A 16489-nucleotide genomic window follows, 5' to 3' on the forward strand; every position below is an offset into this window, starting at 1 on the left:
GCTGGGCCCTTTTCTCTGCCGGCGTTCTGCCTGTCACCATCATCTATACAGCTCCCCCCAGTGCGAACACACACTCCATAATGTGATTTGTCAACATTGTACAACATAAAAGCAGCCATGGCGCTAATAGAGAGAGAGAAATCAAACAGAGAGGGTCGGCGGCGCAAAGGTGTGACAGGAAATAGATACGAGAGTTATGTGACGACGTGCAGTGCAATCAGCTGACCGGACGGTTCACCTGATGTCTGTGTGTCTGTGTTCGGACAGAGCGCAGGTCGTCGAGGACGCGTGAAGGGAAGTAACAGTATGTGAAGTGCTTTCACGTGCTGACGTGGAGGATCGGAATCCTTTCTACTGTTTGCCAGGAGACTTAGCATCCTGCTGTGAGCGGTGCGCCTCTCGGCCCTCTGGTGGAACTCTTAAAGAGACGCTATGCAGCTTTGATTCTACACGTTTACTGACTTGAAGTGATTTTTAGCTGCTCGCTCTGTTGGAGGTTTGTTTGTGAGGTCGCAGGTATAGCAACTTGTGCTTGTTTTTAATCATATTGGTATTTCATTATTATCTTTATTATTTAGTTCACCAAAGTCACACATTAACACAAACCGATGGAGGCAGCGGTGGACCTGCAGCTCCTGTGTTCTGCGATGTTCAATGACTGTTTTTGTCGCTGGAGTCTGGTGTGTTTGAAGACAGCAGAGATAACGGCTCCAGTTCTCTGACAGTAAAGCAACACATTGTAAATATAGTGAACACTTAAACTGATACAGATGTTTTTAGGTTTCTATAATAAGTCTTGCTGATGCCTCGTCCGCAGCAGCACTCGGCTTTGCTTCCTGTCTGTTTCTCGTGCAGACCGCCATCCACTGTAGGTAGACCTCCCAACTAAACCTTCTCTAGCTGTTTCACTTGTTACATGTGTTTATCCAAACCAAACCGTGAAGTCGCACCCTGAAGAAGCCCTGACAGAAAGTCCTCACTTTGCAAACACTCCTGTTACTCAGGTCAGGTCAGCCACAGGTCTGAGTCTGTGTGTTCATGTGTAAGTGAGCAGGACGGAGAGTGAGAGAGCTTAAAGATGGCTTCTGATCACTCCGGGGGCCCCCGCCAGGTCCGGGGCCGAAAGACGAGCGCTGAATGGCGAGCGGCAACCTGAAGAATAGGGCCACAGTGGGGCGTCTGTGGAGGACCGGGTGATCTGAAACCTCCTCATTCTCTCCTCCGTTGTCTTTTCATGCCTCTCGCTCTCCGGTTCTGTCTCTGCAGGTTGTGAGTCACACAGCGCCTCTGTTCAGGCCTCTCTCTTCTACTTCCCCCTTTCAATCTGCACCGTATCTCCCGGTGCATCTGTGCACTTCAGGTGCTCGGATGGACAGATAAGCAGTGATTGGGTTTCCGGGGGGGGGGGGACAGAGTGAGGGTCTGAGAGAGCTGTCTCCTGTGTTGGTGTCGTAGCTGCTCTGTTTGTGCCTTATCTGTCCAGGTTTCACATTTGCCACAGTAACAATGGCGGTCTTTGTGCAGGCCGGTTCTTTTCTCTGCTGTTGTTCTGTTTCTTCAGGTGATACAGCAGGTGAACCACAACATCGCTGCTCTCCACAGTCTGTGTTTCTAAGAAACCCACTTATCACATATCGTCACTTCGTGATGTGGAACGCTGTCGATTCATCTTAATATGGATCTAGATAATCGTTAATGATGGGCATCTTGTTATTGTTATTATCATGCACTTGTGAGCAAATGTTTCCCAAACCTGAACCTGCACTTTGCAACAAGATGACGTCATTAACAAAAAGCCTTTCGACTCAGGTTTCTTTATGCATTGATGCTTTCTGGAGGACAGTCTGCAGCAGGACTATTCAACACACTCAGGACCTGCAGAGGAACCCTGAACTTTAAATGTCCAGAGTTTCTATAAGTATATCTCATTCGTCTCAGTGTCGCTGAGCTCATCTGTGTTGTGCACTTCTGTGTTTGAGGCTCCCACGGGAGTTTAAAGAGGTACGAACCGATCGTATCGAAGTCTAAACCTTCAATTCCTCTTGAAGTGCTTTTACTTTACCATTAAGACTAAATGGATCAATATATATTCATTTATTTTACAATAGTGACAAATAAAAATACTCTTCTGAGACAGAACAAAGATGTTTTCCCAACAACTCGTAGACATATGCAACACGTGTCAGACTCACTACATGACAGCAGTCAGGGACTTCTTCCTCTTTTATTTCCTGTAAAGGAACCTTTTAAGAAAGCTGCTTCTCTCGGCCCCCTCCCTGAACTCTCCGTGTCTGCAGGTGTAAATAATAGCCTGCACTGGATAAACTGGCTAAATATCAGCCCCCCCTTCCTACTCTCCACTCTACCTCTCCTCCTCATTTTTCTGGAACCCCCCAGGGTCTCCAGTGTCCTCTCCACTTTCCACGGCAGTGATAAGATGTCGACACGATTAAGAGCGAAAGCTAATCCGCCGCTCTGCCTCTCCTCTCGGCTGTGCTGAATGCTCAGGCTACACAAAGCGCCGCGGCCGAGTCCAAAGAGCCGGACAGCCAGTGGATGACAGCGAGAGAGAGGGAGAGAGGGGGAGGGAAAGAGGAGGAGGCCAGGTGGACAAGGGGTTGGATTGTATCTAAATAATTAATGGGCGGCACTTTCGTTTTTTAATCTGTAAATGAGAAGGCCTAAGATGGCGGGGCCGCCGCTCTGACACCCTATACCTGGCCCATTAAGATAACAAGATGTTGGATAATGATCTCGGTTAAGGTGCAGTTTATCAGTCCAGGGGGAAGTGGCCTCGTCTCCCAGGTGGCCGTGCCCACGTCCCCCGACGCCCCGACATTACATCTCCTCATGGCCTTATCTCAGGAGCAGATCGGAGAGAGTTGTGGTATGAAGAGCGCCGAGGACAAACATAAACACGACGCACTGATGCAGCTGCACAGTGTCCATCAGTGTGGGACACCATTTACTTTGTCAGCTTGTCATGTAGACTAAAGTTAGATTATATTTATAGAATGACAGACAGATGTATTAAATACTCCACAAATAAAGATATTTTGATTCATGCACCAAGAGTTTCTCACACAATCCTCTTGAAGAGCAGCTTAACATCCTTAAAGATCTTATTTTCTGCTGACCTCGCCTCGCTGCGGCTGAGCCGGCAGCTAGCAGCTAACCGGGCTAACTGTGCTAACCATGCTAACTGTGCTAACCGTGCTAACGGCGAAAACAGTAAAAACAGCAGCTGACACAGCTGGCGGTTAGGTTTCCAAGACAACGCCATGTGTCGGTTACGTTATCACACAGACCATAATATGAGGATACGTTGACTCGACATATTGTTGATGTGATTGTGTTACACTCAGCTACTGAGTCCTGCAGTAAATCTTCTTCATGAAGGTTAAATATTACAGTTTAGTTCAGAGTGCCTCTTCCTTTGATGTTACATGGGCATGGATGGATTATCCTTGGTTTCTATGGAGACTCTTAATATCCTATATTCAAATGATGTTTTAAAATATGTTCAGTCATCAAATCTATTCGGCTGATTGAGAACAGAAATGTTCAGACGGAAACTGTGGGAGCAGCTCTGTTCTCTGCATCCTTGTGTTCCAGGATGATTCATTCTCAGCCCCAAGTTCAAACCTCTGATCCCCCCCCCCCCCCCCCCCCCCGCTGCACTCTCTCTACCTAGGTAAACATATTTGTACAACACTCAGCTCAAGGGTGTTCTTTGCTTGCACATTTATAAGCTTCAAATGAGTAAACCCGCAGGACACGCGCTGGCAAATATCAGAGCAGTGTGCAGTCTCAGGTCAACGCTGTGTCCCTGAGGAGACGAATGAAAAGAGAAGAAGAAGAGAGGAAGTACAGATGAGCCAGAAACAAGGAGGACGAAAGAAAAGAAAATCAAAGGCAAAAGAGCAGATGTGATGATTGTGAGTCTGAAGAGATGGAGCTCCGAGTCACGGCATCTGTTCACCGCTGAGAAACCATCGGTACGCACGGCGCCTGATGGACGAGGCGGCGACCAAACCAATGTTTTCTTATTGTCTTTCTGAGGAAAGAGGAGATTTGAAAATATGAAACATTGTTTTGATCATCAACAGTTTGTTTTACATCGGCATGAATCAGCTTCTCGGTACGAACACTCGATGATGTTCTCGGTTGTGAAACGTTTCCGGCTTCAGGCGCCGCTGAGCCACTTCAAAACTTGAAATAATATAAATTGACCCAAATTCTGAAAGAATTCCGTCACTTATCGGGACTGGTATATCTTGGTATCTAGTCGAGCTGAGAGTTTTGAGTTGTGTGGCTCCACTTTGGTACAATGGAGTTGAATGGAATTCTCTGATGCTCAAAAATAACATTTTAAAAGGTGGATAGCAGAAATATTGTCCCTGTTGCTCTCCGTGATGCAGAGACCTACTTGCCAGAACATTTCTTAAAGTCAGTAGAAAGTAGTTCCAATGAAATGTTATAAAGGTGGCTTGTAGGCCGAGTTCCAGCTGCACATGGTTTGGTAAAAGTTGACCTCTCATGGCAAAAACAAGTTGCATGAAACTACATTTCTTGTAAGAGTACAAACTCTAAAACTTTGTCAGTCCAGAAATGTTTTATTTTTCCTATCAGTATATATATATTTAATGTAATGAGAAGCAGCTCAGGACCTTGAACTGTCAACAAACCTTCCCCAAATAGCTGAAGCTCACAAAATGCAAATGTGTCATGTGGAAACAAGCAGCAAGTGCACAACAGGCAAACTGCAGCAGCTCCCAGCATAACCCCGGCACACTGTACAGCACTTATCACACACACATAGATTTCCAAGGCTAAGTGACCTGCATGCTCTCAGCTTTGAATGACATAAGTACCTAAGTAGCCTTGGGTTCTGCACCCAACCTGAACACACTTATATGGCAGCTGATGGCGCTGCAGGCCTCTCCCATGGTCATCCATCAGACTCCTCAGGTATTGTCTCTGAACACACTCAACTTACATCAGCCAGGATAAAGGCCTCTATTAAGAAAATGAATAATACCAACTGAGGGGAGGTGACCTCGGGCCGCGCACGTGTCCTCGAGGCTGACACGCAATTGGCTGCTTTTGGTGAGTGTCTGTCGTACCGGGGGGGGGGGCGGTCCGGAGGTTGACGGATGCTCGAGGCCGAAGCGAGATGGGCTACAGAGTCAGCCGTTTCAGTCCTGTGATCTAATCTGTTACCCATCATGCATCCTGCTTCACTAATGAAAAGGCAAGGTCCCATCCGTCACAGGCAGCTATGGTAAATGGAATTTTAACCCCCCCCTCATACTGAACGTGGCTCCTCGGGCACAAACGCCTGCAAACATGTGCGAAAAGCCTGGATGATGGACGATCATTGCAAAAGGCCCCAGAGCAACGGAAAATTAATATCAAGAGGAAAGAAATCTGTGACGAGAGAAACGTAGCAGAGCTTCTGTTTCCACGTCCCGTTCAGAGGATCCACATCGTCTGCATGGGGAGTGTCGCGCCACACCTTACATCGTGGGCTCAAAGGCATCAAGTGTAACAGCGACAGAATTAATAAAAGAAATGTGTGAATACGGTGTTAGCATCTTATTGGAAGGTATTCAAAACACGAGACTTGATCAGACAAATGTTATAAAGACACTTCAGTCCTGAGCCAGCCGTGTCCGGTGTGATATAACTGTGTTCCACTTCCATACTACGACAAATGTAGATCATTATCAACCCTGAAAGGTTTCTAAAAGGGGTTTTCTGCTGCAAGAAGACTTAAGCCAGCCCGTGTTACAGTAAGCAGGTCCTCGTGCTGATCGAAGGCCAGTTCATACGTCACATAATGAAATATAAAATGTTAATAAGCTACAAGAGATCATTGTTTCTTATATGCTTTTAATCCTTTTCCATACAACTCAAAATAAACAGATGAATTCCCAGTTTGTGTTTAGACATAATGATGCATCATGAACTGATACTACGAAGAACTCACTGAAATATACCGAGCAGCTAATATACTGTCATGTTGCTCCAGTAGAACTGATGATGGCGTACATCATGTGCAATCAGGTAATCAGGTTTGGTTGCACCGTTGCCTCAAATGTACATGAGCCCAGAAGGCCCGTCTTGTCTTATTGGCCAGAAAACAACCAGTATTCACAGTACACGACGCGTTTCATCTCCGGATATATATAATATTACCCTCTTCCAGACTCGCTGTCCAAACCTTTTCACTGTTTCAGATAATGAACTAGTGCATTACATTACAGGTCAGTTAGCAGACACTCTTATCCAGAGCGACTTACAGTGAACCCTGGAGCAACTCAGGGTTAAGTACCTTGCCCAGGGGTACACTGGTGGCAGACCTGGTATTCACTCACAACCTTCTGATTTGGAAGGCATACTACCAGACCACTAGGATATCATCACCCAGTGCAGACCTCTGCCAAAGCCAAATGCCTGGTGAAAAATAATTGGTGTACCCGCCCCGTGATGTGGATCCGCTCCAAGACGTAGCGGGGTCTTCCTCGGCGCATGCTACACCCTTGCACCAAATTCCATGAAATCCTGGACTGTAGTTTTTCCGTAATCCTGCTGACAAACACACAAACAAACCTTGGCGGAGGTAATGAATATCAGGCGCATCTTACCAAACAAATGTACAATAACTCACTAGATTAATTGGAAATTGGTAACTTAATTAAACCCTTTGCAAACGTCCTGGCGTCTGAGCCTTTTTTTAGGCTTCACAAGTTCACATCATAACAGGACATTCATTAAAATTCAAGGACGTTCAGCTTCTGTTAAAGTTGTTTAACCGGTGATGTGATTATCATGGCTGCATGTTTTAAATGTTCGTGTCATTCTTAGTGATCGAGGAGGAAAACTTAATCTGTTGAGTTTCATGTGAATCCCTGAGCTCAACACGGAGCTCTTCCTCTGTCTCAAGTGTTGATGGAGCTTCATGGTTTACTTATTTACTTATATCTCTTTCAACACAGAACTGTTGAATGAGCCCAATTAAGACCCATTAACTTCTGTTCTACTGACAATGAAAGCCTTCTTTTGAAAGAGAAGTGGCTTTGGTCTTCCACAGAAGCCCAATGTCACCTTCAGACGTGCTGCTCTGCGCTCACGGCTGAACCAAAGTCCTCAGTTGTTCTTCCATACAGCCGTCCGCCTCACTGTTTGATACCCTGAGGTTCTTCACTCTCTGTTCCCACAAGTACTCCGTTTCTGAGCTTGAATCCAGCATTTGAAGCTCCAGAGCTCCCAGCAGGGAAGCACCGACTGTCTTTTCTCTCAGCATTAATGGCAATGAAAAGACAAAACATCTAGCACATTGTTGTGCAGCCTGTCGTGACATTATGATATCCAGTGGCTGGAGACTTTCAATGGAGCTGTGTGGATGTTTTAGAAAACAGGCGGCTGCAGAAGATTAGAAGGAAAATTAGGTTAACATCGTGAGAGTCTTCTGTTCATGAACCCCCCCCCCTCTCTGTCTGTTTCCTCAGGGTTTTTTCCGCCGAAGCATCCAGAAGAACATGGTGTACACGTGTCACCGGGACAAGAACTGCATTATCAACAAGGTGACGAGGAACCGCTGTCAGTACTGCCGCCTGCAGAAGTGCTTCGGAGTGGGAATGTCCAAAGAGTGTGAGTTTCACACACAATGTTCACAGTGTGTGGATTTGAATTAAATATTCATGTCCCCTATAACTACATCACATTATTACTTGGTTAAGTTTAGGAAAAGACATAAGTTAAGTTACATACGGGACACGAGCATCGGGCTCCTGGGTGAAAGTCTTGTTTGTTTGTTACTTTCTCACTTTCTCTACTACGGCAAGTCACATGCTTCATGTACGTCATGATTAATCTGTCCATCGTCCACCAGGTCGCGGGAGCAGTTCCAGTAGGAAACCCCAAACTTCCCTTTTCCTTTTTATGATTAATTCACTTTCAACGCATTTTTCTTTTATCGAAACACCGACTTCTCCACCTCAGACGTGTGTAAAAACGTTATATTAAAGGTTATTTTCCCGTACCATCGCACACAGAGTTGAAAAGAGGTCGAATCAGAAGAAGAAGAGACAAACCCTGGAGGGTTTTCAGTGAATTTATAGGAGCAATTTATTTTCACTGAAGACATTTTGACACGTAGTAAAAGCACACGTGTAAATAATAAAGTGAACGACGGCTGAATAACATTTAGCTGCTTCAGTGTCAGGTTCATGCTCACCGTCACGTGTCATGGGTTACCAGGACGGTTCTACAGTAGAGCATCGTTAATGTTATAAGTAACACGTGCTTTCACTATTATAACAAGTCAAAATGTCTGCTGGGAAGAAACAGACCTATTGTCACAGCACATTTCTTGTCTCCACACATTCAGACGTCTTTATATGTCCTGCAGTTTCCAGCATTGTTTCCAGCACACACTGACACAAAGTGTTTCCCGGAATAGACTGTGACGAGAGGATTGGATATTTAATGCAAATGAATTGCAAATGCAAACCCCCGTGTGTTGCAGAGCAAGAGCAAACACTTACACAACATTTCATCTTGTTTTTTAACATTAGAAACATCACGTTTAGCCCCACATTCCACTAAGTTTCATGAAAATAGTTTTTTAGCGTAACCTTGTTGACAAACAGACAAACAAAACCACGAGAGATCGCCTTGTTGATAATAAATATCTTCACCACATAAAGCCCCATAATAACAACACCTGTGTTCACACCACACAGTTTGCTTATTATACAGAATATAAAGGGCAGGACACCACATGACCTCAGGCCGAGTACACTACAGAGCATTCTTAAGCATGAACAGCATTGTGTCATCTGCTAATGTCTGTATCGGGATCAGTGTGACGTGTGGATGATCATCTGAGTGAGGAGTTGAGTCAGTATTTCATCCAGCGAGGAGGAGTTGCATCATTCACAAAGTGTCGAACATCCACCCAGTGGGATCTGATCATGTGAGGATAAACAACACAGGACGCAGAAGCTCTGTGCTGTCGATGTCCCCCCTCCATCGTCATCCAGAGGAACAGTTTGCATTTCACAGGTTATTGGCATCCTTTGATTGCATCAGCATTTATAGCTCAGGTCCACTTCATGCTCCATTAGCCTCAGGGGGGGGGGCATTCCTTTCTCTTATGCTGTTTCACACTTCAGCAGAGGAGCCGTGGAGAAGATGATGTCTTGATATCCGCAGGCTAACCCCCCCCCCCCCCCCGCCACTGATGAGAGAGGGGACTATTCCCTTTCCTATATTCATGAGTTGAGGTGATTCGTGGTCTCTTCAGCGACAACAGAATGACTTTATCAAACTAAACCCCAAAAAGGGTTTTCGTTCATTTATTTTGATTCATATCGAGCGTAACTTACAAACACCGCGACTACTTTTTGAAGAAGAGTTTTGGTCAAGCGGTAATTTCCAATCTTAATCCCGATTTGGTGCCAAAGATTAAATCAGGCTGTAGAGTTTAGCTCGCCATGTGTGCAACGAAGCTGTCCTCACACAACGCTTCGTATGATACTTTAAGAAAAGATATTTTTCCTACGAATTTCCAGCAACACGAGCGATCAGAGCACAGACCCTGGGGTTAGCAACAGATTGTGGTTTGAGTTAAAATAACTAAAACGTGACATAAATACTGAAGTTACGTAACAAACAAGTCAAAGTTTTGGTTGAAATAACCACAGACGTGCCGTTACCTGTACGGAGGTTACGTGACAAATAAGGAAGGTGTTTTCTGACTTTTAATATATGAACTATTGTAGCTAAGCATACATCTTGGACGGTCCCAACGTTCTGCTCAAGTCGATTCATCGCTTCATTTTGTACTCAGGATTTTCCAATGACTTTGTTTGCAGATTACAAATCTAATCTGCAATTACAATGTATGTAAATCGCTCTTATCCAGAGAGACTTACAGTGAACTAAGTACAGGGACAGTCTCCCTGGAGTCACTCAGGATTAAGTACCTTGCTCAGGGGTACACTGGCCTTCTAGTGATTTGTTTGGAAGGCGTACCACTAGACCACTAGACCATCACCACCCTCAGATGCACTGGCACTAAAATGTTATATTAACAATAGATTGAATTAGCGTGAGCACGATGAAGGGGGTTGCTCAAAGTGTCAAACCTAAATGAAACTATAAAGGCACTTGACCTCCCGATGTTAATGAACGTGAAACACTGTTTGTGTATCCGCCCCGTGATTCAGTGTGTTCTGCTGACAAACACACAAACACACAAACTATAAACTTCTTGACGGAGATCATTATCACCCAACTCTGCAGTTCAGCTCCGTTGGACGGTGCGTTTTAGTGTCTTTCAGCTCATCAGTTTGTGTTGAAACCCTCAACACGACGGTCGAGGACATTCCCTTTCAGTTCTAACTGTATGTTCGGAAACATTACGAACCATTCTCAGCTTTTATTGTCCCTAGGGTTGCATGCATCCAATATGGCCGCCACAGGCCATATAACACCTGAGCGCGTGCATTTGCAGTGTTGGTAGATGTATCATAATGAAAGGAGGGTGTTGAGCGCTCAGTGTGAGGCCGGAGTTAGAAGATGGAGGGGAACATCCGCCCGCACTGGACTCGAGCTATCATGTGCCTCTGGAGATTACTGAACTGCTACTTAGAGTGCAACACAAAGAGAGCATTGTTTTATATGTGTGTGTGTGTGTGTGTGTGTGTGTGTGTGTGTGTGTGTGTGTGTGTGTGTGTGTGTGTGTGTGTGTGTGCTGCACCAGCAGGTATGTGATTGAATGCTTCATTACACAAGTCGTGTCTCTTTATTTTTCAGTGGTAAACAATCACGAGTCTCATAACGTCATGAGTACAGATGTGATCCATTATTAATCTGGTGAAGCTGCAAAGCAAGAAGACTGTGTGTGTGTGTGTGTGTGTGTGTGTGTGTGTGTGTGTGTGTGTGTGTGTGTGTGTGTGTGTCGTCCAGCTACAGTCTACAGTCATTTCATGGGTTAGATTTCACTAAGTCTCACACGGGCGTTCGTTTAAAAGAAGGGTTCAGCATTGAGGTGACATCTGCCTCCTATAGATCACCTTTACCTGCATTTAAACAAATCTTTGCGCAGCTTTATGATGTAACGTCCCGTGTGAGAGACAAACGTACACTTCTATTTACAAAGAGGTTTTAATAAGATCAGCTGATCAACCATTAAAAGTATTGTTCTGAAGCAGCAGTCAGACCTTAATGACACATTCTCATCCCCTTCCTGTTCCAAGGTCATATTTTCACAATGCAGGTTCCCCATCTGACAACCTGCCCCCCCCCCCATGTCCCATCAGGACCATTAGCTCAAACTCGATGCTCTGGTGGCGGCGGAGAATTATGGCGGTGGCTCGCCACCCACCTGGTTAGTGTTAGCGAGCTGCCATGCTAAGTGCCGTGGCAAGCAGCCCGGGCTCCATCACGTGGGCTCCAGATAGATCGTGTTTATTTAGCGCTGCATCTGTTAGCTCGAAGAGAGCGTGTGCGGGGCTTGGCAGGACGCAGATGGCTCGCCGACGGCTTCTCAAAACGGCCGCTGTCCTCGCCTGCTGCCGCCGAGCCACACGGCATCCTGAAAAAGCAGCAGAGCAGGGAAGAGAATCGGCAGGCTGCACCGGGGGGGTGGAGGCAGCCCAGTGAAAACAGAGGAATAAAGAGGAGGACAAAAGGCAGAGGGTCAGACATTGCTCATTGACTAAAGGAGGGAGAGATGAGAGTGACAGTAGGCATCGCTGTGCAGAGTGTATTTAACAGCGTGTCTGAACTCCGCTCAATGACCCTTCATCCTCTGGTCCAACACTCTGGAGAGCACTTCAGAAACACTTGACGCTCCCTCCTTCACAGCGCTGCCTCAAAGCCTGAAGTTGCTGGGTGGGGGGTTTAACAGTCCCAGTGAACGCATCACACACACTTTCCTCAGCTTTTACTTGTGGAGTGTTCTCAGGTGGAGTGTGGAGGGTGAGATGATATGTTTTTATGTCATAGAGACCATTTTAGAAACCATCATTTCAACCTCTGACCTGTTTTGTTTCCACCAGTGAAGAAACAGAAACATTTAAAAACGTTTCATCTTTACACCAACTTCACGTTGCTTGTGATGTGGAATTATAAGATGTAATTATAAAGCAGCATTGATATGCAGACAGCAGCACTGCGAAACAAAAGACATTGATTTCAATACACAGAGGGGGAAAGTATATCGTGTGCAGTGTTCTGATAAACCTTCAAATTCATGGATCTAATACTCAAACTGGACGTCCTGGATCGTGTTTCATCGTAGCGCTGGTGGAGCCAAACAAACCCTTTTGGAGCATCAAGATAAAACACATTTCATGAGGAAGTGATCGCAGGCACCACATAAAGCTGAGAGCCTGTGCACCGGATGGGTTCCCTCTGTCCTCTTTGTGGGTATTAAAAAGCCATATATTTTCTTGGCCTCTTGTCCAATGCATCATTTGGATGTATCTGCTCATGCTCGCAGTAATTTGCTTGGTAGTGCAGTGGTAATTGATTGCCCAGGGTGGGTGGGTGGGTTGGGGGGTGCACTTGCCACGCCGCTGTCTTCCTAAATCACATCTCGTGGCTCGCCTGCCTGTGTGGACCACAACCCCCCTCGCCAGACGCAGTTTGTCACCACACTATGACAAATGACAAACACACGTGAACAGATTGTGTACCATCCCCCTTTCCACAGCATTATTCTGGACCATCCCCCCCCTTTCCAAAGTCTTTTCCTGCTTCTTTCTGTATTGTGTGTGTAGAGGCTGGTAGCCCGCCTCACCCCACCACCATGTCTAAGTTACTGACGGCAGCATTCTGTACACAATTATCCAGAGCGTTAAGAGATCAGGCAACGTTTTTAAATGCTTTTTTGCCCGAGTGAAAAGCAGCCATCTTTAACCTTCTTCCCACCAAAGTGAGTTCAGGTTTTCCCCTTTTTAAAAGGCGACAGACTCCTTTTCCCAATGCCAGGAGACGAGTATGACTTTCTGTTGGTTTCTTCTGGTGCACTTTCAAACCAGAGTTGGAGATTGTTGGAACAGTGGGAAGACGTTTTGATGAGTTTAGTTTGGTTTCTGTTGAGTCTGTTTTACAGATCAGCGAGGTTAAATTTCTGTTTTTGTCAATGGAGTCTGGCGGCTTTGAGGAGAGCATATTCATTGTATTGTTTTGTAAATTAATAAATCTGTCCTGGGAATAAATGCAGATTGTAACTTTTCCCACTGAAGATAAAAGATGTTATTGGGTTTTTTGTCCGGTCACAATATAATTTAAATATGTGGATTATCATATCACACATCGTCAGACTCTCCATTTTTTAATACTTTTCACTCTTTTTAGTAAGTGCAGTATTTTGTCCATATTCTCGCTTTATTATCATCTCATTGTCACTTTCCTCCCGACATCGGGTCCATACTGGTTGTGTTCCCGTGTGCTGTAGAGCGGCAGGTTTCTGGAGTTGCAGGTCTCTGGAGCTCCTCGCTGCAGGTTTCTGGAGCTGCAGGTCTCTGGAGACCCTCGCTGCAGGTCTCTGGAGCTGCAGGTCTCTGGAGACCCTCGCTGCAGGTTTCTGGAGCTGCAGGTCTCTGGAGCTCCTCGCTGCAGGTTTCTGGAGCTGCAGGTCTCTGGAGCTCCTCGCTGCAGGTTTCTGGAGCTGCAGGTCTCTGGAGACCCTTGCTGCAGGTCTCTGGACCTCCTCGCTGCTTCTCTATCTGCTTTATCTGCTGCTGTGTTCAGTGGGAGCAGCTTTTCTCTGAGGAGCAGCAGATTGAAGGAGGCCCAAGGCTCTCCATCCCCTGTCAGTCAAAGGCCCCCCGCTGACACTATAAACCATCATGACAGACGTGGTGAGGAGCAATTCTCCCATCACTGGTTTCATTTGACATCTTTGAAGATTATCATTGCCAGGTAGAGATCCCAGTAAAAAGTGATGGACTTCATCTGAATCCCATTTCAAGTATTTTTTACTGAACTAATAAACATTCGGCAACGTTTGCTTTACTGGCTGCATGATGACAGTTGATTTAGTGGAAGGTCTCTTCCATATAATGTACATATAGGTCACAATGTATGGAGTGATTAATGTCAGCACCTCACGGCCTCTCAGGACTGACAGTAATCTGCACAATGGCCACGGCTGACCAAAACATTCAGTCTAATTCTCCGAAACAGAAAATGATGTTGACTTTGATGCTTTGAGATGGTCCGATAGTGAAGAGGCAGTGTGAGATGTGAGATGTGGGTGTGATATGTCCCCATATGTCAACATTAAACAGATATACGCAGCACACGGACTTGCTGGTTGTGACTGATTTGGCTCGCAGACAACATATTTTGATATGATCCCCTCTGAATGTGTTATGTTTGTATATCTTTACTGAATTTAGTGCATTCATTTAATCAGGAGAGACTCGTTTAAGGACATAACATGTTGCTGGCAAAGCAGATGAGACGTTTGCGGTCGTGTCCATCTGGGGTAAAGCCTGATTATGGGGATAAGCACTGTAATCGGTCAATATCATAACCCCTCTGACCAACGAGTCTCATCTTGATGGTGATGGGGGAAAGGTAGCGGATGGTTGTTAGCATTAGCATCAGGAGCTACAGCTCTTTAAGTTCAAGTCATGCCAACATTCTGGGAAATATCAATCTTATCTGGAGTCAAATGAGAAGATCCAGTGTGTTGTCAAACTACGACGCTCCACATATGCCTCGAGCGTTGCACGTAGCTATAAGTTCCCGTACAATAGTAAAGGAGGAAGTCAGGTGACAGTTTAAAGTGCGGTGGAAGGATACTTTGTAACGTACTTAACGTACGTCACTTGTGTCACGTACGTAGCAAAGTCTATCGGACGACCCCCCATGTCGAGAAATGACGCCAAAGCGTTTTTCCAAAGCGTTAAGAAGTGATGCCAGGTGTCCTGACTACGCCTCAGTCAACATCAGTTTAATCTCTTTGCGTAGTTCAGAGGCGGGATGTGTTTCGCACAAAGACTGAAGAACAGGTCGCTGTCAAAAAGTGAAAAATGTGTCACTTTCCGATGTTTAGCATGTTTCACTGCGTTACAACATCTGGAGAGAACAGCTGTGATCATCACACTGTATGAGATGTGTTGATCTCTCTAACATCAGAACTTGAGACGGTGGGATTAGAGAGGATACACTGCAATACACTAACAATAGTCGGAGACGGAGAATGCTACAGACGTTAGATTAATCATTACTGCCGCTTGACATAATGAAACAAGATGATTTATGACTTTATTTCCTCTTTAAGCATCCCTTAGAGTCGTTGTGTGTTCTCCTGATGAACGTAAGTCTTTAAGTATATTCACTCTGTTTTGTTCTCCACCAACTCAAAAAGGTTTGATTTCAACTCCTCCTGTTTGAGTGAACCGGCTGCGATGTGAAACCAAAGCTCACGATGTATGTGCTCACACTGTACGTGTAAAAGTAGAACATAAAACGTCTTCCTTAAATGTCTTTTAAAGAACTGTCCTTATCTGGACACAACATACTGCTGAGTTGATCTTCAATGACATTTTCTAAAGCTATGCTACTAAAAGATACTTGGAAGTGTAGCTGAACTGACAGTGTTGCTAGATTTATGCCGTTCATTTGAAATCGTTGGGATCGTAATCACAAGCAGACGAGTCGGGAACCTTTCATGTCTCGTCCAAGTCAGATAATTTGAATTTCTTCTATTTGGTGAAATAAAATGTTGAGACTACAAATAATGATTTAACCCAATGTGGTTACACAACATCTATCAGTGCGCTGTTGACTAATAATTATACAGTTAGAATTATAAGCTGAAGGAACTCACGACGTAACACTGCTGTTCGTCTCCGCTGTCTGTTTTCACTGAAGCATCTTCGTGCCGGACGGATCACGAGCTGCGTCAACACAAAGGGCTTTATTGTAAACTGGGCGGTGGATGTTACCGCTGTCAGCCAGCGAAGGTCCCCCGGGTGTGTCGGCGCTCTCCACCTCCACTCCTCATTATTCTAAAGGGGGAGTGTGCAGCTGATGGGAGACGTTGGGACGATCATGCTGTGTGTTGAGTAATAAACCCGGTTGTATTGTTTGGATCTCCTGCTGAGACAGACTTCAAAGATCGGCACATAATGAAGCGAAGGACTCTCACTTCACACGCAGCACAACAACCTGAGGTTAAAGGGTTTCTACATGAAGCGTGTTACAGTGTCGTCTCACACGGGAGAGAAGGTGGAGGTTGATAAATAACCGTTGATATGTTCCTGTAGAAAGGAATTCAAACATTGTTTACGGTGTTTCCGGCCTTTGTTGACTTATTTCTGACTTTCTCTCGTACGTTACAACCAGCTGTCAATCAGTGGAATAGCATTAAATCATCCTGCACATAAAATAACTTTGAGGAAAGTGTAATTAATTGATTAACTAGATTATTTAATTGAGCCACGAATCACAAACT

General features: G+C 45.3%; 1 protein-coding gene across 1 annotated transcript in view; it reads left to right on the forward strand.

Annotated features, from left to right (window-relative positions):
- LOC115015640 (retinoic acid receptor alpha-A-like) overlaps positions 1 to 16489 on the forward strand; it is a 59485-nt gene that overhangs the window by 19920 nt on the left and 23076 nt on the right. The window contains exon 3 of the mRNA XM_029443125.1: positions 7515 to 7656. Coding sequence (XP_029298985.1) covers positions 7515 to 7656 — 142 coding nt within the window. The remainder of the gene's footprint in view (positions 1 to 7514; positions 7657 to 16489) is intronic.

The sequence above is a fragment of the Cottoperca gobio genome, chromosome 11, assembly GCF_900634415.1.
Source record: "Cottoperca gobio chromosome 11, fCotGob3.1, whole genome shotgun sequence".
Classification (NCBI taxonomy): domain Eukaryota; kingdom Metazoa; phylum Chordata; class Actinopteri; order Perciformes; family Bovichtidae; genus Cottoperca; species Cottoperca gobio.